This window comes from Oryctolagus cuniculus, chromosome 11, assembly GCF_051225735.1.
Source record: "Oryctolagus cuniculus isolate XC-2025 breed Fujian yellow rabbit chromosome 11, ASM5122573v1, whole genome shotgun sequence".
Taxonomy (NCBI): domain Eukaryota; kingdom Metazoa; phylum Chordata; class Mammalia; order Lagomorpha; family Leporidae; genus Oryctolagus; species Oryctolagus cuniculus.
This window is the reverse complement of record NC_142877.1, coordinates 38304574-38331165: the sequence shown is the minus strand read 5'-3', so window position 1 is coordinate 38331165 and position 26592 is coordinate 38304574. Positions and strand designations below refer to the sequence as shown.

At 41.3% G+C, this 26592-nt stretch overlaps 1 protein-coding gene across 17 annotated transcripts in view; it reads left to right on the top strand.

The window, feature by feature from the left end:
• The window catches only part of TASP1 (taspase 1), a 361007-nt gene that overhangs the window by 195001 nt on the left and 139414 nt on the right, over positions 1-26592 (top strand). For 10 of the 17 annotated variants that reach the window (XR_016215997.1, XR_011380008.2, XM_070052094.2 and 7 more), the window contains 2 exons: positions 2578-2688; positions 25804-25877. Coding sequence is in view for 14 of the 17 variants with exons in the window: in XM_070052094.2 (XP_069908195.1) it covers positions 2578-2688; positions 25804-25877 (185 nt within the window). In the remaining 3 variants the exon portion in view is untranslated. Of the gene's footprint in view, positions 1-2577; positions 2689-9728; positions 10083-25803; positions 25878-26592 lie in introns of those variants that run through there. The other 7 variants (XM_070052103.2, XM_089307335.1, XM_070052099.2 and 4 more) reach the window with 2 other exon arrangements.

Below are 26592 nucleotides of genomic sequence, written 5' to 3'. Positions count from 1 at the left end.
CTTTCCTCCCTTGCTCATTATGCTGGCCCTCTTGCTTGTCTCCCCCCCCCCCCCCAATATCCAGGTTCTTCAGTACCTCAGGACCTTGTCAAGTGCTATTTCATTTGTCTAGAATGTTCTTTTTTTCCTAATCTTTATCTTTTTCATTCTTCCTTATCCTTTAGGGAAAATTGAAATGCCATCTGCCCATCCACAGTGTGTTTTTCAAGCACCCTAGCAGTCTCCATCTGAACACCTTGTTTGAACTGTTGCCACTCTTTTTTTTTTTTTTTTTTTTTTTTTTTTTTTTGACAGGCAGAGTGGACAGTTAGAGAGAGAGAGAGAGAAAGGTCTTCCTTTTCTGTCGGTTCACCCCCCAGTGGCCACTGCGGCTGGTGTGCTTTGGCCGGTGCACCGCGCTGATCCGAAGCCAGGAGCCAGGTGCTTCTCCTGGTCTCCCATGCGGGTGCAGGGCCCAAGCACTTGGGTCATCCTCCACTTCACTCCCTGGCCACAGCAGAGAGCTGGCCTGGAAGAGGAGCAACCGGGACTAGAACCCTGTGTGCTGGCGCCGCAGGCGGAGGATTAGCCTAGTGAGCCGTGGCGCCGGCCTGAACTGTTGCCACTCTTAAGTGTGTGTGTGTGTGTGTGTGTGTTTGACCTTCCCCACCATCAGAATGTACCTCCGTGTGTTCTGGGACTATGTATGTCTTTTTGACTGGTGTGACTCCATCTCCTGGAATGGAGTACAGAATTAATAGTACTCAATAAATCATTATTGAGTAAGTGAAGAGTGGTAGGTGTTTGTCTTTGCTGTTAAAACTCCAGTTAGGATGCCTGCATCTCACTTTGGAGTGCCTAGGTTCAATGCCTGTCTCTAACTTTTAGCCTCCTGCTGGGCAGCAGTGATGGCTCAGGGTGTCTGCTCCCTGTATAAGAGACCTGGATTGCATTTCCAGCTCCTGGCTCAAGGCCTGGCTCAGCCCCAGGTGTAACAGGCATTTGGGAGGTGAACCAAATAAATAAATGAATGAATAATGAAGGAAAAGTAATGATACTATCCATGTACTGTTCCAGGTGATGGGTCACTTTTTTGTGATCCCCCCTCCCTTTCAATATAGGCTTTGTCTATTCAAAAAACAAAACAATCTAACATGTAACATTCCCAGTGGGAAAAGAATAGTTATGATGTGTTTCTTCTCACTTGTGATGTGCTTGCTTGACTTTTTAAAACAACTAAAAGTGTTGGAACTCCATCAGAATATTAAGTCCCTAAGGAATGTGACCTTGGAAATGACATCATCTTCTTGACCTTAGTTGGTTGTGTCTTACATATTTTTTTAAAGATATATTTTTTGCTGGTTCACTCCCCAAATGGACACAATGGCCAGAGTTGGGCTGATCTGAAGCCCAGAGCCAGGAGTTTCCTCTTGGTCTCCCATGCAAGTGCAGGGTTCCAAGGACTTGGATCATCCTCCACTGCTTTTCCAGGCCATAGCAGATAGCTGGATCGGAAGTGGAGCAGCTGGGACTCGAACTGTTCCTCTGCCTTTGGAAGTACTTGAAATTTCCAGTTTCTAATTGTATTGGGATTTTATAGTGAAAATGGGTGTTTTTTTATAGATGCTTCCTACTCCATGTTCTTCCTATCCCATGGGAACATAGGATTTAGCTTTCCTGGGTCTGCTAGGTGAGCAACTGCTTGTTCATCTTCCCACTTTTCAGAAAGTTCACTGTTTTTCCTTGACTGCCTTTTCTCTGCCCTTACTGAGTCGTGCCTTTTTTCTTTCTTTCCTGTAAGTTCACTGGGATTTGGGGTGGGAATGGAGATAAGCGCATGCATTTAATATGCTAAGTTTAACCAGAAGCTTCCCCCAAATCCAATTTAGCTGACTTTTTTATTTTTACCACTTTGTTTGATAGTTCGTGGGTAAATTTTGCATTTGTTCTCCACGTGCTAACTTGCTCTGCCAGATGTTTGAAGATGTCCTTGGGGAAGAAAAATGAGGGTTTTTAAAATGTAATATTCTTGAAATGCTCGCAGCAGTGCAGTGTGTGAGTTCTCAAGACTGTTTCTAACCACCAGACTCTCATAACAGAAATACAGTATCACCCTTATTTGTGTAAGCTATTAGGAGCATTTTTAAATGTTTGTAATAAAGTTTGTGGCTTATTGTTGAAAACTGAATTTAAGGAATCAAAGCTTTTGGTGGCATGCCCCTGACAGCAGGGAGAGCCTGGTAAGTGATCCCTGAGAGCTGATCCAAAAGAATCGTTGAGCATTTTGCCCTGTATTTGTGTTTTGGTCCTTTAATCTGGTAATATTTCCAGTTCCATTCTGAATACCATGGTGCACCATCCATCCCCCACTCAGGTCTTATTGGCGGCATCTGGCAGTGTCTTTGCCAAATGGCCCCTGTTCTGGCATAAGCCTGTCTTTGCCCTCAAGTCTATATGAGTATGAACAGTGATTGTTGGAAAATGGGCATCTTTCAAGATCTTATTCATACCACATTTTTTTCTAGTAATCGAATTGACAGTCGAAAAATTAAAAGAATAAAAGTCACTGAAAAACGAACACCAGTCCTTTCTGCACAGGTTCACCTTTCCTTGCCAGTGAAGACGGTGTGCTTGGTGGAGTGATTGTTCTCCGGTCATGCAGATGTTCTGCAGAGGCTGACTCATCCCAAAATAAGCAGACACTTCTAGGTAAGTTGGAGATGTGTGTGTGTTTCCAATTTTTCCAAGACATGAAAAAATATGTATCCTTAAGTTAGTAATTGTAAGCTCTGGTAGGGTCAGGATGCACTGGTGATACCTAAACATTTATATTCTGATCTTTTTCCATGGGTAAACATATAAAAGATGAATGTTAATTTTTAAGTACATGATCAGAGCATATTTTTCAACTGGATTTGGAACCCAGGACTTTTGCTAAAAGTCTAGTATTAAGAGAACATTGGACCATGTATTCATCTCCTATGTGATTCCACAGAACATTCAGATGACCCATAACTGTGTACACGGAAGTGTAAATAGAGGCCTGTTCCTGTTCCCTTTCCCTAAAAGGGTCAGAACCACATGAAGAGCCTAGGAGTTAGTCCTGGCTACATGACTTAGTAGCTATGATGCCTTTGTGCGTTGGTCTTAACTGTTGTGTACCACTTCCTCATCTGTAAAATAAGGATGTCTGCCCTGCCCTCCTCATAAAACTGTGGTGAGGGGCCGGCGCCGCGGCTCAATAGGCTAATCCTGCACCTAGCGGTGCCGGCACACCGGGTTCTAGTCCCGGTTGCCCCCCTTCCAGGCCAGCTCTGTGCTATGACCTGGGAGTGCAGTGGAGGATGGCCCAAGTGCTTGGGCCCTGCACCCCATGGGAGACCAGGAGAAGCACCTGGCTCCTGCCTTCAGATCAGCGCGGTGTGCTGGCTGCAGCGTGCCGGCCGCGGCGGCCATTGGAGGGTGAACCAACGGCAAAAGGAAGACTTTTCTCTCTCTCTCTCTCTCTCTCTCACTGTCCACTCTGCCTGTCAAAAACAAAACAAAACAAAACAAAACAAAAAACTGTGATGAGGGAGAGTGAAACAAGTGTCTTTACAGATTCACAGACATCCATCCAGATGTGTGATTTTTCATCTGGCAAAGCATACCAATGGGATGAAACCCAACCTACCCTCTACTGGCCGAGGTGTGGACTTGTGGGGCTGTCTTTGCCCATTGGGTTGCCTGTTTCAAAGCTGTCCATCCAGAGGGGACACTGTAAAAAAGTCTTTCTAAAGGTAACACCTAAGCTAGGAGGGACTATTTAGGTGATTTTATTAAATTAAATTTTTAATGGAAATATACATACATTCAGAAAAGTCATAGCAGGAACTGCTTGATGACTTCTCACTAAGTGAACCCACGAGCATCCAGATTAAAAACAGAATTTTACCCCAAAACCACCTTGTGACCCCTTTCCTATCTCTATGTGCTCCAGTGGTAGCCAACATGCTGACTTCTAACACCATGGTTAGTTTTGCCTGGTTCCCGTATTTTATGTAAATAGAGTCATAGAATATGAACTATTTGTGTCTGGTCTTCAGTCAGTATTAAGCTTTTTAGATTTATCCATGCTAAATGTGACAGGCATGCTAATTGTTCATTTTTATTGATGTATAATATTCAGATATATATAGCACTATATATTAATCCCTTAATTTTTTTAAAGAATTATTTGTGGAAACTTCAAAACTTTATTTGAAAAATGAAATTCAGAAAGAAGTGTGTAGTTTTTCCATAATAGATATTTTCCACTGACTTTTTGAAGATCATTTGTAGTTCATCCACAGGGGCTATGATGGTTCAACCTGCCTATAAATTTCCTTATGTAAAGTATGGATGGTGTCTTAACTGTATTCTATGATTGTTTTAAATGTTGTAGTACAAGTGTTTTTATACTCTAAAATTCTATTCATTTATAAAATAATAGACTGTTTCTTATGGCCATAAAAAGTTTTTTTTTCTGTAGAAGCTCAAAGCTTTTTCACAGAATCTCTTCAGTTTTTCTTCAAAGAACAAAAGTGGAGATTTATATAAAAGTTCCTTTTTTCCACTTGAACTGTGACCACCAACCTTTTGCCTAGACTCTTTTTACTCACAGTACCTGATACAAGGTGTCTCAAGGGAGGGTTTGTGGTTTGTTTTTTTTTTTTTTTCTTTAATTTTTTATTTTATCTGAAAAGCAGAGAGGAGAGAGAGCAAGAGAGGAGAGAGAGATCTTCCATCTGCCAGTTTGCTCTCCAAATGTCTTTTTTAAAAAAATTCTTCTTTTTAAAAAAAGATTTATTTATTTATTATTTGAAAGGCAGAGTTACAGAGGCAGAAGCAGAGAGAGAGAGAAAAATAGAGATCTTCCATCTGCTGGTTACACTCCCCAAATGACCGCCATGGCTGGAGCTGGGCCATTCTGAAGGCAGGAGCCAGGAGCTTCTTCCAGGTCTCCCACGTGGCTGCAGGGTTTCAAGCACTTAGGCCATTTTCTGCTGCTTTCCCAGTTCATAGCAGAGAGTGAGATTGGAAGTGGAGCAGCCAAGACTTGAACTTGCACACATATGGGATGCTGGCACTGCAGACAGCAGCTTTTACCTGCTATACCACAGTGCTGGCCCCTAAATGTCTTTTTTTTTTTTTTTTTAAGATTTATTTTATTATTTGAAAGACAAAGTTACAGAGAGAGGTAGAGGCAGAGAGAAAGGTCTTCCATCTGCTGGTTCGCTCCCCAGATGGCTGCAACGGCCAGAGCTGTGCCGATCCGAAGCCAGGAGCCAGGAGCTTCTTCCTGTTCTCGCATGTGAATGCAGGAGCCCAAGGACTTGAGCCATCTTCTATTGCTTTCCCAGGCCATAGCAGAGGGCTGGATCGGAAGAGGAGCAGCTGGGACTAGAACCGGTGCCCATATAGGATGCCAGCACTTCAGGCCAGGGCTTTAACTCACTGCGCCACAGCACCAGCCCCCAAATGTCTTTTAATAGCTGGCCCTGGGCTAGGTGGAAACGAGGAGTCCAGGAATCAATCCCATGTGTGTGGCAGGGACCCAAATACTTGAGCCATCACCATTGTCTTCCAGGATATGCATTAGCAGGAAGCTAGAATCAGCAGTGGCGTTCTGATTCAAACCCAGATACTCTGATATGGGATACAGATATCCCAACTGGTGTTTTAACCACTGCATCAAATAGGTGCCTCAATGAGATGTTTGTTTCAAATGATCATCTTTTGTTAAATCTGCACAAATACAGCGCTTAGCTTTAGTATCTTAATTATTGTTGATTCTTTTGACTTTTATTCCACATTTAGGTAGTAAATAATTGGTTTTAAAATATGCAGAGGATATACCTGGATTTCTATAATAACTCAGAATAACCTTCAGTATTAGGAAGGGAGAAGTTACTAAAACTGCTTTATATATTATTCCTAGGAAGGAGTGTCACAGTTCTTTTCTGAGGCTCACCTCTTGTCAAATGTGGTCAGAACTGAAGACTTCTGACTCGTGAAACAATTGAAAACAGAGCTTGCGTTACATGCTCGTCTTCTTCCCTGCTGGTTTTTGTTGGAATTCAACTCCAACTTGGGATAATGTATTTTAATTTTGCAACATTTAACTCACCATTTAAAAATATTTTTGAGATAACATTTTAAAATTTACACTGTATTCAAATGCTTAACGTTCCACTAAATAACAAGTTCATTGAACAAAGTAAAAAGACCACAGTTAAGTGGGAAAGTAGGCAAGGCCTATAAATAATAACCAGCTGAAAAGATGTTCAACTTTACCTATATAAATTTTCTTTTTTTAAGTAAAATTTAAGACAGTTATAAAATCATTAAAACTGTAGTGCTCTATGATTCTTAATTCATTTGACTAAGATTTTTTTTTTTAAACTTTTATTTAATGCATATAAATTTCCAAAGTACGACTTATGGATTACAATGGCTTCCCCCCCATACCGTCCCTCCCACCCACAACCCTCCCCTTTCCCACTCCCTCTCCCCTTCCATTCACATCAAGATTCATTTTTGATTATCTTAATATACAGAAGATCAGCTTAGTATACATCAAGTATGGATTTCAACAGTTTGCTCCCACACAGAAACATAAAGTGAAAAATAATAGATGATTTTTTTTTAAATGATGATGAAATCAGAGCAGACCTATTGTCATGTTTAATCCCAGTGAGAGTCAAGTTGGGAATTGATAATTTCTTTTTTTTTTTTTACAGAGGATCAGTTTAGTATGCATTAAGTAAGGATTTCAACAGTTTGCACCCCCATAGAAACACAAAGTGAAATATATTGTTTGAGTACTCGTTATAGCATTAAATCTCAATGTACAGCTCATTAAGGATAGAGATCCTACATGAGGAGTAAGTGCACAGTGACTCCTGTTGTTGACTTTACCAATTGACACTCCTGTCTATGGCATCAGTAATCTCCCTATGCTCCAGTCATGAGTTTCCAAGGCTATGGAAGCCCTCTGAGTTCTCCGACTCTTATCTTGTTTAGACAAGGTCATAGTCAAAGTGGAGGTTCTCTCCTCCCTTCAGAGAAAGGTACCTCCTTCTTTGATGACCTGTTCTTTCCACTGGGATCTCACTCGCAGAGATCTTTTGCCAGAGTGTCTTGGCTTTCCATGCCTGAAATACTCTCATGGGCTTTTCAGCCAGCTCCGAATGCCTTTAGGGCTGATTCTGAGGCCAGAGTGCTATTTAGGACATCTGCCATTCTATGAGTCTGCTGAGTATCTCACTTCCCATGTTGGATCACTCTCCCCTTTATTTACTCCATCGGTTAGCGTTAGCAGGTACTAGACTTGTCTATGTGCTCCCTTTGACTCCCAGTCCCTCCACCATGACCAACTGTGAACTGAAACTGATCACCTGGAACAGTGAGATGGCATTGGTACATGCCACCTCGATGGGATTGAATTGGAATCCCCTGGTATGCTTCCAACTCCACCACTTGGGGCAAGTCAGCCTGAGCATGTCCCAAATTATACATCTCTTCCCTCTCCCATTCCCACCACCATGTTCAACAGGGATCACATTTCAGTTAATTTTCAACACTTAAGAATAACTGTGCATCAATTACAGATCTAAACCAGTCATATTAAGTAGAACAGATAAAAAAACTACTAAGAGGGATAATGTATTAAGTTGTTCATTAACAGTCAGGGCTAAGACTAAGATTTTAAACACTTTGACAATACACTGTAGTTACAGTAAAACTGATATAGAGGGGGAGCATTACCTCTTTTCTTTTGTTTTTTTGTTTTTTATTTTTTTAAATCAGCTCACACATGTAAAGGAGAACATGAGATATTTGTCTTTCTCTGTCTGACTTATTTCACTCAACATGATTTCTTCTAATTCCAAGCATTTTGATGTAAATGATAGAATTTCATCCATTTTTTATAGGTGAATATTTCAGTGTGTATGTGTGTGTACACATGCCACATTTTGTTCATCCATTCATTTAATATTGGACACTTTGGTTGATTCCAGATTTTGGCTATTGTGAACAGTGCTGCTATGAACATGGTGGTGCAGGTATTTCTTTGGTATAGTGTAAGCATGTCTTTTGGGTATATACCAGTAGTGGAATTGCTGGATTATATGGCAGATCTATTTCTGGTTTTAAAGAAATCTACAGACTGTTTTCCACAGTGGCTACACTAATTTATGTTCCCACCAACAGTGTGTAAGAGTTCCGCTTTCTGGGGCTGGCACTGTGGCTTAAGGGGTAAAGCTGCCACCTGCAGTGGCATCCTATATGGCATCCTATATGGGTGCCGGTTCGAGTCCCAGCTGCTCCACTTCCTATCCAGCTATCTGCTATGGCCTGGGAAAGCAGTAGAAGATGGCCCAAGTCCTTGGGCCCCTGAACTCACATGGGAGACCTCGAAGAAGCTCCAGGCTCCTGGCTTAGGATTGGCACAGCTCCAGCAATTGTGGCCCATCTAGGGAGTGAACCAGTGGATGGAAGATCTCTCTCTCTCTCTGCCTCTCTGCAACTCTGTTTTTCAAATAAATAAGTAAATCTTAAAAAGAAAAAAAAATGTTCCCCTTTTTTTTCACATCTTCATCAGCATTTTTTGCTCTATTGTCTTTTTGGATAATAGCCATTTTGAAAGGAATGAGGTGATACTCATTGTGGTTTTGATTTGCATTTCCCTGGTGCCTAGTGTTATTGAATATTTTTTTCATATATTTGTTGACCATTTGTGTTTCTTCTTTTCACAACTTTCTGTTGAGTTCTTTTTGCCCATTTCTTAACAGGATTAATGTTTTTGTTGTTGTTTTTTAACACACCATGTCTTGATTTACTAATTTTACATAATGTCTGTCAGCCATCCTTCACTTCTTTAACTATGGAAATTAAGAGAAGTTTATGTACTTTTTTTTTTTTTTTTTTTGACAGGCAGAGTTAGACAAAGAGAGAGAGAGAGAAAGGTCTTCCTTCCATTGGTTCACCCCCCAGATGGCCACTACCGCCAGCGTGCTGCGCCGATCCGAAGCCAGGAGCTGGGTGCTTTCTCCTGGTCTCTCATGCAGGTGCAGGCGCCCAAGCACTTGGGCCATCCTCCACTGCCTTCCTGGGCCACAGCAGAGAGCTGGGCTGGAAGAGGGGCAACCAGGAGTAGAACCCAGCACCCGCTTGGGATGCCGATGCCACAGGCAGAGGATTAACCAAGTGAGCCACTGCGCTGGCCCTGAAGTTTATGTCCTTTTTTCTTTTCTCTTCCCCCTACTGCCACACTTCAGCTTAACTTCTGTGAATGAGAGTACTGTTGTAGGTTTTGTGTTTTTTTTTTTTTTTTTTTTTTTTTTAAGATTTATTTATTTACTTGAAAGTCAGAGTTACACAGAGAGAGAAGGAGAAGCAGAGAGAGCGTCTTCCATCCGCTGGTTCATGTCCCAATTGGCTGCAACAGTCAGAGCTGCGCCGATTGAAACCAGGAGCTTCTTCCGGGTCTCCCATGAGGGTGCAAGGGCCCAAGGACTTGGGCCATCTTCTACTGCTTTCCCAGGCCATAGCAGAGAGCTGGATCAGAAGTGGAGCAGCCATGTCTCAAACTGGTACCCTTATGGGATGGCAGCACTGCAGGCGGCGGCTTTAGCGGCTTCGCCACAGTGCCGGCCCCCACTGTTGTAGTTTTTAATGACTGCATTCTGTACTATAGCTATACTTGTCTTCTATACTTTCAACAGGGATTGATTCCAAACAGTGGCAATGAATAACCTGCATTGGAAGTATCCAACTTTTATAAACATTGCTCATTTCGTATTCTAATAGTGGAAGACTGGACCCATAAACAAGGGAAGTGTCTGTCATAAACCTTTACTTGTGTATAATTTATCATTTGTTCCAAACCAGGCCACAACTTTAAGTTGCCTTATGCTTGGACTTTGACTTCTCATTTATTGCTTTTTCAGATTCTCATGAAAGTACAACTTCATAAATGTACTTCTCCGCAATACTCAGTAACAACTAGTATCTGGGAAAGCTTATATGTCTTTCATTCCTACACATCCAAATAAAATAATCCCAAAAGTAAAAAAAAATACTTAAAAGGTTGTATGTCATTCAATCACTTTTTTATTGCAGGAATATTACTATACTCAGAAGAATGTCTAACTTTAGCCTTTTCTGTGTCCAGTTTCTTTTCTGAAAATCATAAATAATGTTCCTATTATACCACAAGTATCAGTCAAACTCGATTCCCACTTGGAGTTTCCAGGAAGCCATTACTGAGCCTTTTCTCTTGACAAATACATCAATTTCCAGAGTTCCAGTGGGCTGCTTCAGAGCTGAGAGGACTCTGGTGCAGGACATTGTTGAAGTTTGGCCTGTGTCCTGATCCAGGAATACGATGGGGGAACCTCAGACATGAAGGAAGGTCCATAGTGCCATTGTGTGACCTTAGTAAAGCTTCTTTGTCCATCATGTCATTGATATTTCTCTTTTCAAAATATGGATCTTAGTTCTCCTCCCCTCAAGTCTGACTGAGACATCAGAGATTTGCTATCAACAAATAAGAATATGGCAGCAGTGACAATGTGCAGCTTTCTAAGATGTGGGTCAGAAAAGGCATTACAGCTTCCTCCATGCTCTCGCTGTTGGGTCATTCACTGTGGGAGAGACCACTGGCCATATTGGGAAGACACTTAAGCAGCACTGTGGGGAGACCCGTGTAGCAAAAAGCTGCAACCTCCTTCCAGCAGCCAGCCAGGAACAGAGAATTCCCTGCCAGCAATTTCAGAGTTGAGTGAGCTTTCAGATGACTGCAGCCCTGGGCTGTGTCCTAATTGAAATTTCCTTAGAAACCCTAAGAAAGAACCACCCTAGTAAAAGCATTCCTCAATGTTTGACCTGTAAACACTGGAAGATAATAAATACTGTTGTTTTAAATCATTGCATTCTAGGGTAATTTATTATGAGGCAATAGATAACTAAAACTTTTAAACCCTCACGCTGTCCAGTGGCCCTCTAGATGGTCTGAAGAACTCCAATGACAAATGAAGGTACGTCTACTGCATCTAAAGGTAGCTCTATTAGACTTCAGTTTCCATCAGTGGATCCTGGGTCTCATCTTTGGGTCCCACTGGGACAAACCTGGCCAGTATCCTCCTGCATTTCAGTCCCTAATCACTCTTTTCCAGCTGTCTGTCTCTTTAGCTCCTCACGTCCAGGCTCACTGCCTCTATTTGTCCCTCACTTCCACCTCCATCCTGCCACCAGGGTTATCTCTGTGTGAAACACTTGCAGTTGACCCAGAGAGCCACAAACCTGAGATGGTCAGGAGAGAAGACTGTTCCAAAGCATAAAGGGACAAAATGAGAACCTGACCTTGAGAATCACACCAGTATCCGAGGGATGGAGGCCAAAACAAGTGACACAAGTATTTGTGATTAGTTTACTCTATGTCTAAGCCAATATTGAGTAAATTTCTATGTATGCTAGAAAATAAAACATGTATCTCTATCACTTCCGTGCTCCCTACTTTTAATTTTTCAAGCAAGACACCATTTCCCCAACACACACACACACACAGAGGGAGGGAGGGAGGGAGGGAGGGAGAGAGAGAGAATGCGCCCTACCTCTGCTGGTCAGTCTCCTACAGGATAAATGGGAGCTACCTAACTTGAGGGGAAAAGTCCCCCTCTGCTCTGCCCCAGATTCTGCATTCAGTGTTAATTCTACCTAGGCCCTCTTTTCCTTTGCTCATCCCAAACATCTTAAGTACCTGCCATTCCAAAGTGTATGGTTTTCCCCAAGGGTAATGTTTTCTGCCAAAAAAAAAAAAAAAAAAACTTGTGTCTGCTGTTCCCTGTGCTGGGAAGGCCCTGGGCCAATACCGTTCCTTCTTTGAGACCCAAATCAAATACATGTCTTCCTGGAATCTTTTGGAAATTCTCCCAGGTAACTTGCTCTTTCCTTGTGCTCTCTTAGCACCATGCAGTTGGCCTTGCATTGGCCTTTCTTGTTTGTTTTTTAATTTTTTATTTATTTATTTATTTTGACAGGCAGAGTGGACAGTGAGAAAGAGAAAGACAGAGAGAAAGGTCTTCCTTTGCTGTTGGTTCACCCTCCAATGGCTGCTGCGGCCGGTGCGCTGCGGCCGGCGCACCACGCTGATCCTATGGCAGGAGCCAGGTACTTATCCTGGTCTCCCATGGGGTGCAGGGCCCAAGCACTTGGGCCATCCTCCACTGCGCTCCCTGGTCACAGCAGAGAGCTGGCCTGGAAGAGGGGCAACCGGGACAGAATCCGGCGTCCCGACCGGGACTAGAACCCGGTGTGCCGGCACCGCAAGGCGGAGGATTAGCCTCGTGAGCTGCGGCGCTGGCCTGGCCTTTCTTGTAATAGTTACCACAACACATCCTAAACAGATACTGAAATGTCTGCACTTCTGTGTTAGGCCAGTACTTAAATATTGTTTTTTCTGAATTCAGTTATTTTAGAGAAATGGATCACATGTCTGTAAGCTCCATTAATACACATGGGGAAAAACTAAAAATAAATAAAAAATTAATTAAAATTAAAAAAAGGCGGCCGGCGCCACGGCTCAGTAGGCTAATCCTCCTCCTGCAGCGCCGGCACGCTGGGTTCTAGTCCCGGTCCGGGTGCCGGATTCTGTCCCGGTTGCCCCTCTTCCAGGCCAGCCCTCTGCTGTGGCCTGGGAGTGCAGTGGAGGATGGCCCAAGTGCTTGGGCCCTGCACCCCCATGGGAGACCAGGAGAAGCACTTGGCTCCTGCCTTCGGATCGGTGCGCCGGCCACAGTGCGCCGGCCGCGGCGGCCATTGGAGGGTGAACCAATGGCAAAAAGGAAGACCTTTCTCTCTGTCTCTCTCTCTCTCACTGTCCACTCTGCCTGTCAAAAACAAAACAACAACAACAACAAATTAAAAAAAGAAAAATACACATGAGGAGCATAGGGGTTTAAAATAGCTTTTTCGGTCATTAGAAAATTTTACCATTTGTAGAATTGCAGATTGTGAGGGGAGGAACGATGTCACTGAACTTTGTACCTACTGGCATAGTAGGCATCCATTGATTGTTGGATGAATGAATGAAGCGCTAAATGGAGTTACCTTATCTATTATCTAGGAGAAACTTTCAAAGAAATGTACTCCTTTTACATAAAAATTAAATGTCACTTGAAATATCCTCATATGCTCTTACAAAAACAATATGGGCTGGAAATTTTGGATAATGATGAGTGTCTAGGAACAAGAAGATCTGGTGACAGTTTAAATGGACCATAGAAGACAGCCTCAGAAAACAGCCTGTAACAGGACAGTTTGGATGTGAACATGTTTGCAGCACTCATCCTGCCACCTCCCACCCCCTCAGATCATGAGATGCTGACAAACCCTGGCCTACAAACTGCAGATTTGACGTAAAGCAAATGGTTGTCCCTGGAATGAAACAGCTGAAAAGAATTAATTTTCTCTCTGCTTTTAGAAAGAAAAGAACCAATATATTTTTACCTGCTAAAGTACAATTACATGTGCTGTCCAGGCCTCTACACAAGTGCTTTTTTATTGAGGCTGCAGTATATAGTATGGTTAATAAATTGTGTAAACAAAGGCACATCAAGCCTTCCAGTGGAAAAATGAGTTCTCTATCATTTTAAGCTTGTGATTAGTTATAAGAAATTAGACTATATGCAAAAATATGAAGTAAACAGCCAATCTCACTCTATGGGTATATTTCTTCCTTTTTACCCTGGACCCCACTGCATAGACCCTGTGAAGTTCAGAGATTCCTGCCTTGGAGTGATCAGTAAGAAGCAGTGTGTATGGGGAGAAATGAGAAACAGACCCCATATATTTAAGGAAAATCTTGAGCAATCCAGGATAGCAAGCATACAAGCTCTTAGGAGTTAAAGAAGGTTGTATGTTTTTGGCTGATGATCTTTTGTGCCAAGCCTGTGTTGGAGTTCTTCACTCTAAGCAGATTTTAGGCCCACAGTTCATCAAGAGCCAACCTGATGAGCACACATGGTAACTGTTACCTTGCCTTTAAGTTAACTCCAATTTAGAAAGTAACTACAGGTTTTTTCCTATCTGGGAATATGTCCATGATGCTGATCATTGTTTATATATACAATCCTTCCATTTGTCCACCTACTCCCTACTTCCCCATTTTTTTTCATCTTTTACTATGAAATCTTTCATATGTTTTTAAAAGAAGGACATAATAAATTTGTAAGTTATAAAAGATAATAATAAAATGAACACCTGTGGACCTGCCACCCAACATAAGAAATTGCCCATTACCCATATCTTTGAAGCCCCCATGTGGGCCTCTCTGATCTTACTGCTTTGTTTCCTCCATCTTTTATTTCATGTTAACCCCCTAGCTTTTCCTTACGGCTTTTTCATCTTTCTTTGTATCTCTGAATGTTGTATTGTTTAGTTTTGTTTGGTCTTAAGCTCTATGTAAGTGGTAGATCATATGCCTTATTCTGTGAAGATGTTTTCAGTTTCTGTCATGATTGCCTGAAAGGATAATGAGTTTCTTTATCATTTTATACTTAACTCTTTCAAGTTAAACTGTTCTGCAGTTGCCAATTAGAACTTGAATGGAGTGTTTCCCCTCTTCTTTTCACAATAAGCAAAATCCTTTCTTGAGTATTTTTTAGTTGCTGTCACCAAAACATAGTATGGTTTAAAGATTAAAAAAACAGTTAGATTGAATTGATGCTTCCTGGAACTTTAAAAAGATAAAAGGTCATTTAACTGTAAGTTGCAATTCCAACCGCCTTTTGGTTTTACTGGCATTAAAAATTTGGCGAGCCCATATAAACACATGCACTTCAAAGGATCTTCATTTGGGGCACCAGCAGTATCACTTATTTCCATTACATGGCACACGCCACTGTGAACCCTTATGATTAGGCATTTCTGCTGGGTTCACATGATCCTAAAACCAACAAAGAGAAGGCCAATTAGTTTTTATGCTCATAGTCGGGGAAAGTCCTTTAGTGATGCTACTAACTTTATCTTAAATATGGAAATAAAATTTTGATCTTTAACAGAGTCCAGTGTCGTAGTTGGAAGGTCATTTCTTTATTGCATCATCAATGTTTTGTGCTTATTACATCTTCACTATAGTTTCAAGAGATAGGCTGGCATTTTAGTTCTTATTTAAGGAATCAGATAGAAGGATGCAAAGTAAGTTCCCAAGATATCAAATGAATAAAGCAGGCGTGACATAAACTTCAGTGACTAAGAGTAGCATTTTTCTGTTGTGGTGTTCTGAGATTGTTATTTTCAGTTTTAAAACCCCAAAATGTTGATTACAGTAGCTGTAATTTGCTGCTTTGTTTATTAAAGACCTTTACTTCCTTTAAAAATAATGTATTCTTTAAAAATTGGAAATAGAGGTTTTCATCTGTAATTTTCTTTTCCATCATAAGAAGTATAGTTCTAGCTATCATCTAATCAAGAAGTTTTGTTTTTTGGCTACAGAGTTTTCCAATTGAAATAGAGGATACGAAAATTTATGAACAGATTGCTAGATATTATGTAATTCATATAACTCTGATTCTTCTAAAAGTCTCTGGAAAACATTTTGACAAATTTTATAGCCCATTTTCATCTGCTCAGAGGGTAATAGAGATTATTCCAGCATGAAATAAACCCAAAGAAATATTTGTTGAATAAATACAATCATGTTTCAGTAAAACTCATTTTACTGAATGGTTTTTGTTTACCAGAGAACTTCAAAGTTCCAACCAGTGCCCCCTATTTCTGGAAGTTCCTAAGATATAATAAAATGATAAGACAGGAAGAGAATTAAAATGCCCTTTAGGGCTTGTATTACTATTTGACCCACATCATCCTTTTTTAGTCAGCATCCTTTTTAGTCTTGAACACATCTGAGTGAGCCTTGAAAAGAGGAAATGATTATTTTCTTGGCCAGACATAACTAGGATTCTATAGAACTCTGTCCCATTGCTCCTGAGACTATGCAGTAGTGAAAGTGTTTCAGGGAAGCCCGCCAGCTCAATTCCTTCATGACCATAATGGGACATGCATTCCATGAATCTTAAGGATTCCACATTAGGACAGGAAAGCATCTTTGCTTATTATTATTGTTATTTTTATTTTGGTAAAGTTGAACCTCCTACTGTGTTATAAAGAGTCTAACAACCAGGGGCGGAATCTACAAGATAAGAGGAGACTGTTTTATATAAGGTTCCTCAATCTTCCCTTCTTATAAATGAATTTCTCTTTATTCAATAAAGAGTAACTTAAACACTGTGCAAAATGTCCCAGGCTATGCCATGCGACCTAAGGCTAAGGAGCGGCTGCTGACTTGGCAGCTGCCCAGACCAACACGGTTCTGATTTTAGAGTTCTGTTTTCTTTGCAAGAAAGTCTGACATGTGAAGCCAAGCAGAGAGGTTCTAAATGGGGGCTGTTAACAATTGGAGGACAATATTTTTTAAAAAAACAAGGGGTGGCTGAGGGCTTCTTGTTAGGAAAGAGAATCAGGACAGAAAAACTGCAACCTGGTAAGGAAGCTTTGTTTTGTTTGTCTCAATTTAAGCAGGATAACATGGATAATTTTGAAAGAGAAAGAGGTATCCTGGGGGAAGAACCATGCGAGGGTACTTTGTATTCCCATATTAGCCAGTGAAGGTGGTCATTAAAATGCCACTAGGACAGAAGCCTTGCTTTTGGGCTTAGGACTTCCTTACACACCAGGGCACCATTAAAACTGAAGGGGAACTATCCTCAAGAGTGAATTTGCTTTTGCTAAAGCATTAAATACAATTCTCTGGAAAGGCCTGACCCTAAGATTATGAGCAAATGTGTCGTGAGTGTCCTGTCATTCTAGAGGAACACATGCTCATTTCACCATCACCTGACTCATTCTCTGACACCATACGTTGGGAAATCACTTAGTGGAGAAGAATCTTGCTGAATCTCTGTGTCTGCTTTCTTCACATGTTAAACATGCTCAAGAACTTATTTTAGGGGCCAGCGTTGTGGCCTAGCCATTAACCTGCTGACTGTGATGCCAGCATCTCATATGGGTGCTTATTCATGTCCCTGCTGCTCCATTTCCTAACCAGCCCCCTGCTGATGTACCTGGGAAAGTAGCAGAAGATGGTCCAAATGTGTGGACCCCTGCACCCAGGTGGGAAAACTGGAAGAAGCTCCTGGCTCCTGGCTTTGACCCAGCCTAGCCCGGCCATTGTGGCCATTTGGGGAGTGAACCAGCAGATAGTCTCTCTCTATCTCCCCTTGTAACTCTGCCTTTCAAATAAATAAGTCTTTTTTAAAAAAGCTATTTTAGTGTATTCTGCATACTTTCTAATGGAGATCTTTTCATGGTCTGGGCATTTCGGGTAGCACCAAATTCCTGTACTTCGGCTTATGGAAAAATCAGTAGTTGAGGTTGTAAATCATCACCAGCTACTACCAAAAGACAATGGTCATAGGAGATTGTCTAGATGGAAACAAGGTTGATCTTGACCATACTGAAGACAGTGATAGCCAGAACTTTAGCAGGTTCACACATATCATTCTATGCCATTCATTTACCCTGCTTATTGGCAGAGTTCATGGTTCCCACGTGTATTAATTACACATAGAAAAAATCCCAATTAAATAGTGTATCTGAAGTTTGCTGTATTACTAAAATCAGTTTTTAATACCTTTGCCATAAACTTCAGCTTTTAGTGTATGGGACAGTTTCAAATATAGTCTCTTAAATCAGGAACCAAATTATAGACTACTAGAGATGACCGATGCTAAGAAATGCTGCTCTTTTACTGAAACAGTAATTTTTCTTTGTAAACTTTGAGCAAAGTTTGTACTACTATTTCCTGGCTTTTAATTATAAATCAGTAAATAAAACAAATCTTTAAAAAAGTTTGATTCTTTTTAAAAAATTATAAATCAAGACAACTAATAACTAAATAGTTGTAAAAGTTCTTTGTGATGTAAACTTTACCCTTGAGACAAATAAGTGTTTGCTAGTCTTTTATTTATTTTAAAGGCAGAGAGACTTACAAAGATGGACAAAAATCTCCCACTTCATGGATCACTCCCCACATGTTCATAACAGCTAGGAGGAGGCTGGTTTAAAGCTGGGAGCTAAGAATTGAATCTGGATCTGCCATGTGGGTCAAGCACTGCTGGATTCCTGTGTCCAGTTGTTTCACATTAAATCTACTGAGAAACTGGTTTTATTGTGTTCTTAATGCTTTCTGATGGAGGTCTTTTCATGAGCTGGGCATTCCTAATAGTCTCTCAGGGTGCACGTTAGTAGGAAGCTGCAGTCTGGAGCAGAGCCAGGACGTGCACCCAGGCATTTCCATTTAGGATGTGAGTATCCCAAGTGGTGTCTTAACTGCTGTGTCAAATGCCTGCCCCTGTAATGGTTTTTATTTCTAATGGAAAGATAATTTGGGGAAGTTGTAGGGTATGGTATTTTTTATTTTTGTTTGTTCTTTGGACATAGAAAAAATGTATTGCTAAATATATAAAGAAATTTCAAACAAGTTTGTGGAAAAGTTTAATTAAAAGACAAATTTGGTGCAAGAAAATTGAAATCTATGCATAGTTTTTAAATGTGCATTTTATGTGAACCTTTTGAAAAGCTCTTATATGCATGGATTTCAAAGAAATTTTTGCATCAAAATAAAAATTTTAATTCATTTTCCATGGACATTTTTTTTTTTAAGATTTATTGTTTATTTGAAAGTCAGAGTTACACAGAGAGGAGAAGCAGAGAGGAAGGGGGAGGCGGAGGCCGAGGCCGAGGCCATGGCAGGGAGTTGGATTGGAAGTAGAGCAGCCAGGACTCAAACCGGCACCCACAAGGGATACTGGTACTGCAGGTGATGTCTCCACATGCCATGCCACAGCGCGGGACTCTCCGTGGACTTTTGAAGCACTCATGTATCATGAAATATATCTCAAAGCTTTTTAAAACAGAAGCACACATGAAATAAGGTTACTTATTGATAGCTTGTTGAAAATGTGACCAGAGGCTAGCAGGAACCTAAACCTGCAATTCTGAGAGTAATGACTGTATTTGCCAATTCAGTGTTCACTGCAACCTAATAGAACATAACAACCAGAAATTATGACATGTATTTCCAAATGACATATAGTGTTTTATAAGAGACTGCTCTTTTCTTCACTTTCAGCTGACACACTTTTATTTCAGACCTCTTGGTATTTGAAACTTGGATAGTTAAATAGTAATATTCTGTGATTTAAATTTGTGCTTCTTGCAATATGAATAAAGTAGAACATCTTTTCATATATTTTAGGACTATTCATATTCCCTTTTATTCATGTCCTTTTTGCTTTCTCTTTGAATATTTGTCACATAGATTTGTATAGCAAACTTATTAAGAAAACTAGCCCTTTGTCTATGCTGTGAATGGCAGATATTTTCACAAGTTTGGCATTCATTTCTTGATATTTTTTTAACATGGCAAAAATACATTTTTTAAATTTCTTTTTATCTTTATTTGAAAGGCAAAGAAAGAGTTAGACTTCAATCTCTAGGTTCATTTCCCAAATGTCTGTAACAGCTGGAACTGGGCCAGATCAAAGCCAGAAGCTTGGAACTCAGTCCTGTCTCCCAAGTGGGTGGCAGGGACCCAAGCACTGGAACCTGCTGCCTCACAGGGTACTCTGGCAGGAAGTTGTGTTAGAAGCAGAGCCATACATGAACGCAGGCACCTTGTTAGGGATGTGGGTATCTCACCTGTGGTGCCAAATGCCACTCCCATAAACCCTTTAATATATTAAGTATATTAAATATATTGATCATAGCCATCTTTTGTGGCCTCTGAGTTTTGTTATAATACTAAGTGCTTCCCTTAAGAGATATTTAAAATGTTTTAAGAGTTGTCGTTGGTGTTTGTGTTTGATGTTTTGTGGTCCTTTGATGTTTGTAAGGAATTTAATATTCTTAAAATGCATTGTTAATTGTTATTCCTTTATATTTGTGCTGAGTAAATTTCAGAATAATAGAACAGTGGGAGACCACAGATTTTGATGTCCAAGAACCCAGCTTGAACTCTGGTTTTGTTGTGGGGTGCACAGATTAAAAACACAGTGACACTTTTGATGTCAAATTAGAAATCTTAGTCAGCTGGCGACTGCCCTCTCACAGAGCAAGTCTGGAAAAGACACCCTGAATTGCAGAAGCAGGGCGTTTTTAAAGGCACAACCAACTTTTTATCAGTCATTTAATTACGGGTGGGGGCTTGTGCAAGCAGAAAACAGGCACACAGAAGCGAGAAGCAGTTAGCCAATCAGCCAGTTTCTTTATAACCGTATTGAAAAATGTAACAATTTAATTATTCAGTTGTTCCCAGTCAGGGTCAAGCAGGGTGTCACTGACCTTGGGGCCACCTGTGTTATCTTGTGGCTGCAGCCAGGAGAAGACAGGAAAAATCATAATCTGGTGGCCTTGGCCATTATCAAGCAAGCAGAGGTACAGAAGCCAGAAATGAGCCAGTTACAAACATTTATTTTTATGAAGAACAGGTCCTGTTTTTTAAAACAACCAAGCAAAATAACCTATAGTCTGTAACCACCTAGGTGTGCTAGACCTTGTAGACAGTTTAAACTTTTGAGTCACCTGGCATAGTTGTGCATTACTAAGCTGGCCTAAACCAGGTGACGCCCCTTCTCAGCCTCAGGTGCCTCATCTTTGATGAGTTCTAAGACAGACAAAGCCTGGCACGTGATACATTCTAAATGTTAGTTTCTTCCTCTCCTGCCTCCTTAAAGTACTTAACTAAGAAATAATTTACTAATTTGTCTTATTCATGAAATGAAAATAACACAATGGATTTTTCTAAAACAGTCTATAGATCATAGATATTTCTTTGGAATTTCTAAAGCTGAGCTGAATTAATAGCTTATCACTATATGCTGATTGATTGGTATTTAAATATAATGTGTTAGTACAATACATTACCATTTTGGGATGAGGCAGGGATAATAAGTATATATGAATACAGTAAAGAATGCATTTCTAAAAACTGGGTTACTTTCTTTAGGAACTACTAAACTTAGGCCGGCGCCACGGCTCACTAGGCTAATCCTCTGCTTGTGGCGCCAGCGCCCTGGGTTCTAGTCCCTGTTGGGCGCTGGGTACTAGTCCCAGTCGCTCCTCTTCCAGTCCAGCTCTCTGCTGTGGCCTGGGAAGGCAGTGGAGGATGGCCCAAGTGTTTGGGCCCTGCACCCACTTGGGAGACCAGAAGGAAGCACCTGGCTCCTGGCTTTGGATCGGCGCAGCGGAAGGAAGACCTTTCTCTCTGTCTCTCTCTCTCTCTCTCTCTCTCTCTCACTGTCTAACTCTGCCTGTCCAAAAAAAAAAAAAAATCCAACTCTTTATCTAGAAATGTAACTGAAAATCCTTCAATATAAAAGTAGCTATTTGGGCTGGCGCCACGGCTCACTAGGCTAATTCTCCACCTGCGGCGCCGGCACCCCAGGTTCTAGTCCTGGTCGTGGCGCTGGATTCTGTCCTGGTTGCTGCTCTTCCAGTCCAGTGCTCTCTGTTGTGGCCTGGGAAGGCAGTGAAGGATGACCCAAGTGCTTGGGCCCTGCACCCGCATGGGAGAGCAGGAAGAAGCACCTGTCTCCTGGCTTCGTGATCGGTGCAGCACGCCGACCGTAGCGGCCATTTGGGGGGTGAACCAACGGAAGGAAGATCTTTCTTTCTGTCTCTCTCTCACTGTCTATAGCTCTCTCTCTGTCTCTCTCTCTCTCTCTCTCTCGCTGTCTAACTCTGCCTGGCAAAAAAAAAAAAAAAAAAAAAAGCTATTTGATGAAGTCAATCAAAGTCTGTCCTCATCTGTAAATCTGTGTTCATTGCCACCTAACAGAATATAGCTGCCAGAAATTATGACAGTGTATTTCCAAATAACCACATGCCACCATCATTGAAAGAGACTGCTCTTTTCTTCACTCCCCACTGAAACATTTTTATTTCAAACCTCTTGGTATCTGAAACCAGGAAAGTTGAATTTCTGAAAAGAAGGCTATAATTTTAGGGAGAATAATGAGTTTAAATTTTTTAATTGCCTCTTTTGAAAAGGTATGTTTTTATAATTCACTTTCAAGATTTCTGTAGGGTTTAAAAAAATCAGTTCCTGCACATTTGCCACATTAATATTTGAAGTACATGAAGAAGCTGCAATTTTAGGAATGCCTTAACTTTGTGTTTGAATATAATTTGTTGTCACCAGTGTAGGGAACTTCAGTTAGACTTAAGTGCCTTTGCTGTGTTAAGCGATTTAGAATATCCCAGACCTTGCTCTGGACTTCAAGATATTTGAAGTTCAAAGCAGACGTGTGGGGAAGAAGAAACATCTGGTGGAGAGAACTCTGCCTTGCGTGATGCTGTGTCCCTGCACTCCTCAGCAGAGCGTCTGGTGAGCAGGTTGGCAGGTCTGATAATTAATTAATGATGAGGGAATGAGCCATGTATCTGAGGAACTCAGTTTTGCCCTTTACTGCTTCTTTCCTCCCCACATGTCTGGCAAAGCCTTCAGAGTCCAGGAGCACTGATCTCAGGCTTGTGCCTCAACTCAAACCCTCATCTTCAGGCTTAATTAGCTCAGAGATATAAACAGATGACTAGCCTGGGACAGGAAGGGTTTAGTGCTGAGCCATGTAGTTTTATTATCAGGGACTGGAGAACGACATCAAAACTTAACATCAAAAATGCCTGAGAAAAAACTCAGAATTTTGAAAACATGTACTTGAAGATGAGTTTTTGTACATATCCATATATATTTGAATTTTTCTTTTTATAACTTTTCATTAAGATTTAATTTCACACTTACAGAAAAGTTGCAAGAATAGTGCGAAGGACACCCATGATTTCTTCTGGATTCACCTGTGGTTTTCATTTTTCCCGTTTTTATCTTTCTGTCCCTCTTTCTTCCCCTCCCCGTTTCTCTCTTTCTCTCTCTCTGTTTTATACATACACACATACACTGTTTTTTTTTTTTTTAAATATTTGAGAGGAAGGTGGCAATCTCAGGGTCTTTTAATTCTTCAATGTGTAATTCTTAAGAACAAGGATGTTATTCTAAATATTCAGGGACTGGCTCTGTGGCATAGTAGGTTAAGCCTCTGCTTTCGCTGCCAGCATTCCATATGGGCGTGGTGTGAGTCCCAGCTGCTCCACTTCCTATCCAGCTCTCTGCTAATGGCCTGGAAAAGCAGTGAAAGATGGCTGAAAGTGCCTGGGCTCCTGCACCCATGTGGGAGACCTGAAAGAAGCCCCTGGCTTCAGCCTGGCCCAGCCCTAGCCATTGTGGCCATTTAGGGAGTGAACCAGCAGATGGAAGATTGATTCATTCTCTCTCTCTCTCTCTCTCCCTCCCCCTCCCCCTCCCCCTCCTCCTCTCTCTCTCACTCTGCCTCTCAAATAAATAATCTTTAAAAAATATTCAGAGTATATTTATCAAGATCATAACATTTACTATTGGTACAACATTGCTGTCTAACACATAGTCCTTTTGAAAAGTCTGTCAATTATCTTGATGCTGCCCCTTTATAATATCCCCCAACCTTTTGTTTAGAATACAATCCAGGATGACACATTGTATTTAGTCATGCCTCCTTTAAATGAACTGTTTCTCAGCTTTCTTTCTGTTTTCTCACTTGCATTTTTGAAGAGCTTGAAACAGTTATTTATTTTGTTTATGTATTTAAGAAGAGTGAGAAACAGATACCTTTCGATCTCCCATCTGCTGGTTCATTCCCCAAATGCCTATAGCAACTGGGGCTCAGCAGGCCAAAGCCAGGAACTGGGAACTCAGTCCATGTCTCCCATGTGGGTGTAAGGGACCCAACTGCTTGAGCCATCACCTGCTGCCTCCCAAGGTGCACATTAGCAGGAAGCTAGAATTAGAAGTGAAGCCAGGGCCAGCGCCATGGCTCAGTGGGCTAATCCTCCGCCTGTGGCACCGGCACACCGGGTTCTGGTCCCGGTCAGGGCACCGGATTCTGTCCCGGTTGCCCCTCTTCCTGTCCAGCTCTCTGCTGTGGCCCGGGAGTGCAGTGGAGGATGGCCCAGGTGCTTGGGCCCTGCACCCGCATGGGAGACCGGGAGAAGCACTTGACTCCTGGCTTCTGATCAGCACGGTGCGTCGGCTGCAACGGCCATTGGGGAGGGTGTGAACCAACGGAAAAGGAAGACCTTTCTCTCTGTCTCTCTCTCTCTCTCACTGTCCACTCTGCCTGTCCCAAAAAAAAAAAAAAAAAAAAAAAAAAAAAAGTTTTAAAAAAAAGTGAAGCCAGGACTTACACCCAGCACTCTAGTATGGGATGTGTCTAAACTGGGCCAAATGGCCACCTTGAACCAATTGTTTAGTATATTAGGTTTGCTTGGTGTTTCCTCATTCCACTCTGCTCATACTGTTTTGGGAGGAATGCTGTAGAAGTGGGGTTGTGTGTTAAGGCGTCCTGTCAGAAGGCCCATAGTGTGAATTTGTGCTCTAGTTAGTGATGTTAGCTCTGATCATATGGTTAAGTTGAAATCCATCACATTTTTTCCACAGTTTACTTACATTTTTGCACCTTTATGTTTAATAAAAGTTTTATAAGGAAATATGTTGAGACTATGTAAATATAGCCTGTCCATCTTCAATTTTTACTCACCAGTTTTAGCAGCTAGAATGGCTTTCTAGCTCTTTCTTCTTTTTTTTTTCTTTTAAAGATTTAATTATTTTACTTGAAAGTCACAGTTACACAGAGAGAAGGAGAGGCAGAGAGAGAGAGAGAGGTCTTCCATCTGCTGATCCACTCCCCAGATGGCCAGATGGCTGTAGTGGCTGGAGCTGTTCTAATCCAAAGCCAGGAGCTTCTCCTAGGTCTCCCAAGTGGGAGCAAGGGCCCAAAGACTTGGGCCATCTTCTACTGCTTTCCCAGGCCATAGCAGAGAGTCGGATTGGAAGTGGAGCAGCCGGGACTTGAACTGGTGCCCATATGGGATGCCAGCAATGCAGGCGGTGGCTTTACCAGCTATGCCTACAGCACTGGCCCCTGCTTTCTTCTCTATTTATTAGTTGACATTGTGTTACAAGGGAAGAGCTTTGGCTTCTTCATTTACTAACTTACTTGTCTGGGTAGTGTGGACTCATTAGTTCTTCTTTTTGTAGTGGTTATAGTTCATTTGTAACGTTATTTGTTTTGATAGGCACCGATTTGGCTAGTGGGGGCCCTTCAAGCTGAACTGTGTGCCTTTCACAAGGCCTCTTCATTCTTTGGGCATTTCCTTGCATTCTGGCGCAAGATTCATTTATTATTTTCTCTGTCCTGTTTCTGGAATTGACATTTTTCTAAGGAACCCTGTTTCCCTTTCATGGAGAATGATATTTAGAAATCAAGACAGTATGTGTGTGTGTGTGTGTGTGTATGTGAATTTGAAAAGAAACTATCCTATGGAATATTACATTTACTAAATCACCATGTACAGTATGTATTAGTTTGTGTGTGCATGTTTAATGTTACAAGTTTCAAACAGAAGAGCATTTATTTTACATGTAATAATCATAAGTTTTGACAAGAAAGAAATACATTTTTCATTTCTCAGTAAATGGCATTACACAGTTTTGAGCACTAAATCATCTTGACATTTATGAAGGAGCAAATGGAAAGTGGGGGAACTGAGTGTGTTAAATATAAAGCTATCTTTAACTGTTCTATTAAAAAGCAAAGATTTATTTTCCATCTGTGATCTGAATGTGCCCATTTGTGTTCTCTTTCATGGCAGTGGAGTTTCTGTGGAGCCACACGACTGAGAGCATGTGTGTTGGATATATGTCAGCCCAGGATGGGAAGGCCAAGGTAAGTGGGAAAAACTAGGTCATAACCTGAGAACCCTGTTGCCATTGAACAAGGCTCTAAGCAGCTACATTGATATGGATGGATTTTTTTCAGCCTTTCACTGGCAGTAGCTAGATGGTCTTTAAAAGAATCTGATTAAGAACAGTTAATTATCCCAAAGAAAAATTGCAGTTCTTTTTTGCTTTCAGTGACAAAGCAAGTGAGGATGAGGAAAAACCTTTTATTTTTTTCAACTTGTTCCTGTTTGTTCATTATAAAGAACTAGCAAAGAGGAAATTGGGGGTTGGGAATGGAAAATGAGAATGAAGCTGATGTGGTGACATAACTGGGTAATTGTGTAATGGATGTTATAGTAGTTAAAGGCAACTGAGGCAAAGAAAGCTTAGCCCCTGTGAAGCATTCCTTGTGTGTTTGATGGCAGAGGTGGCTGACCTGCTTGCAAATGAGCTGGCTTATGTGCCAGCGTGTTTTGGCATGCCCAGGTGTGATGCCTTTGTGGGCAGAGTCAACGTTCTTTGGCCTTGTGTGCCACAGGCACACACATCCCTCACTGAGTCGTAGCAATCATGTAGGTGTTCGTGCATCACCTCTAGAGTTGCTTGTCTTCTCTGGGCTCATGGTAGTGGATTCTGGGAGTAAGAAATACCATTTGTAGATTTTATTTTATATTGGGTTCATGTTCATCTTGTTCATAACATTTTTAGAAGTAGCTATG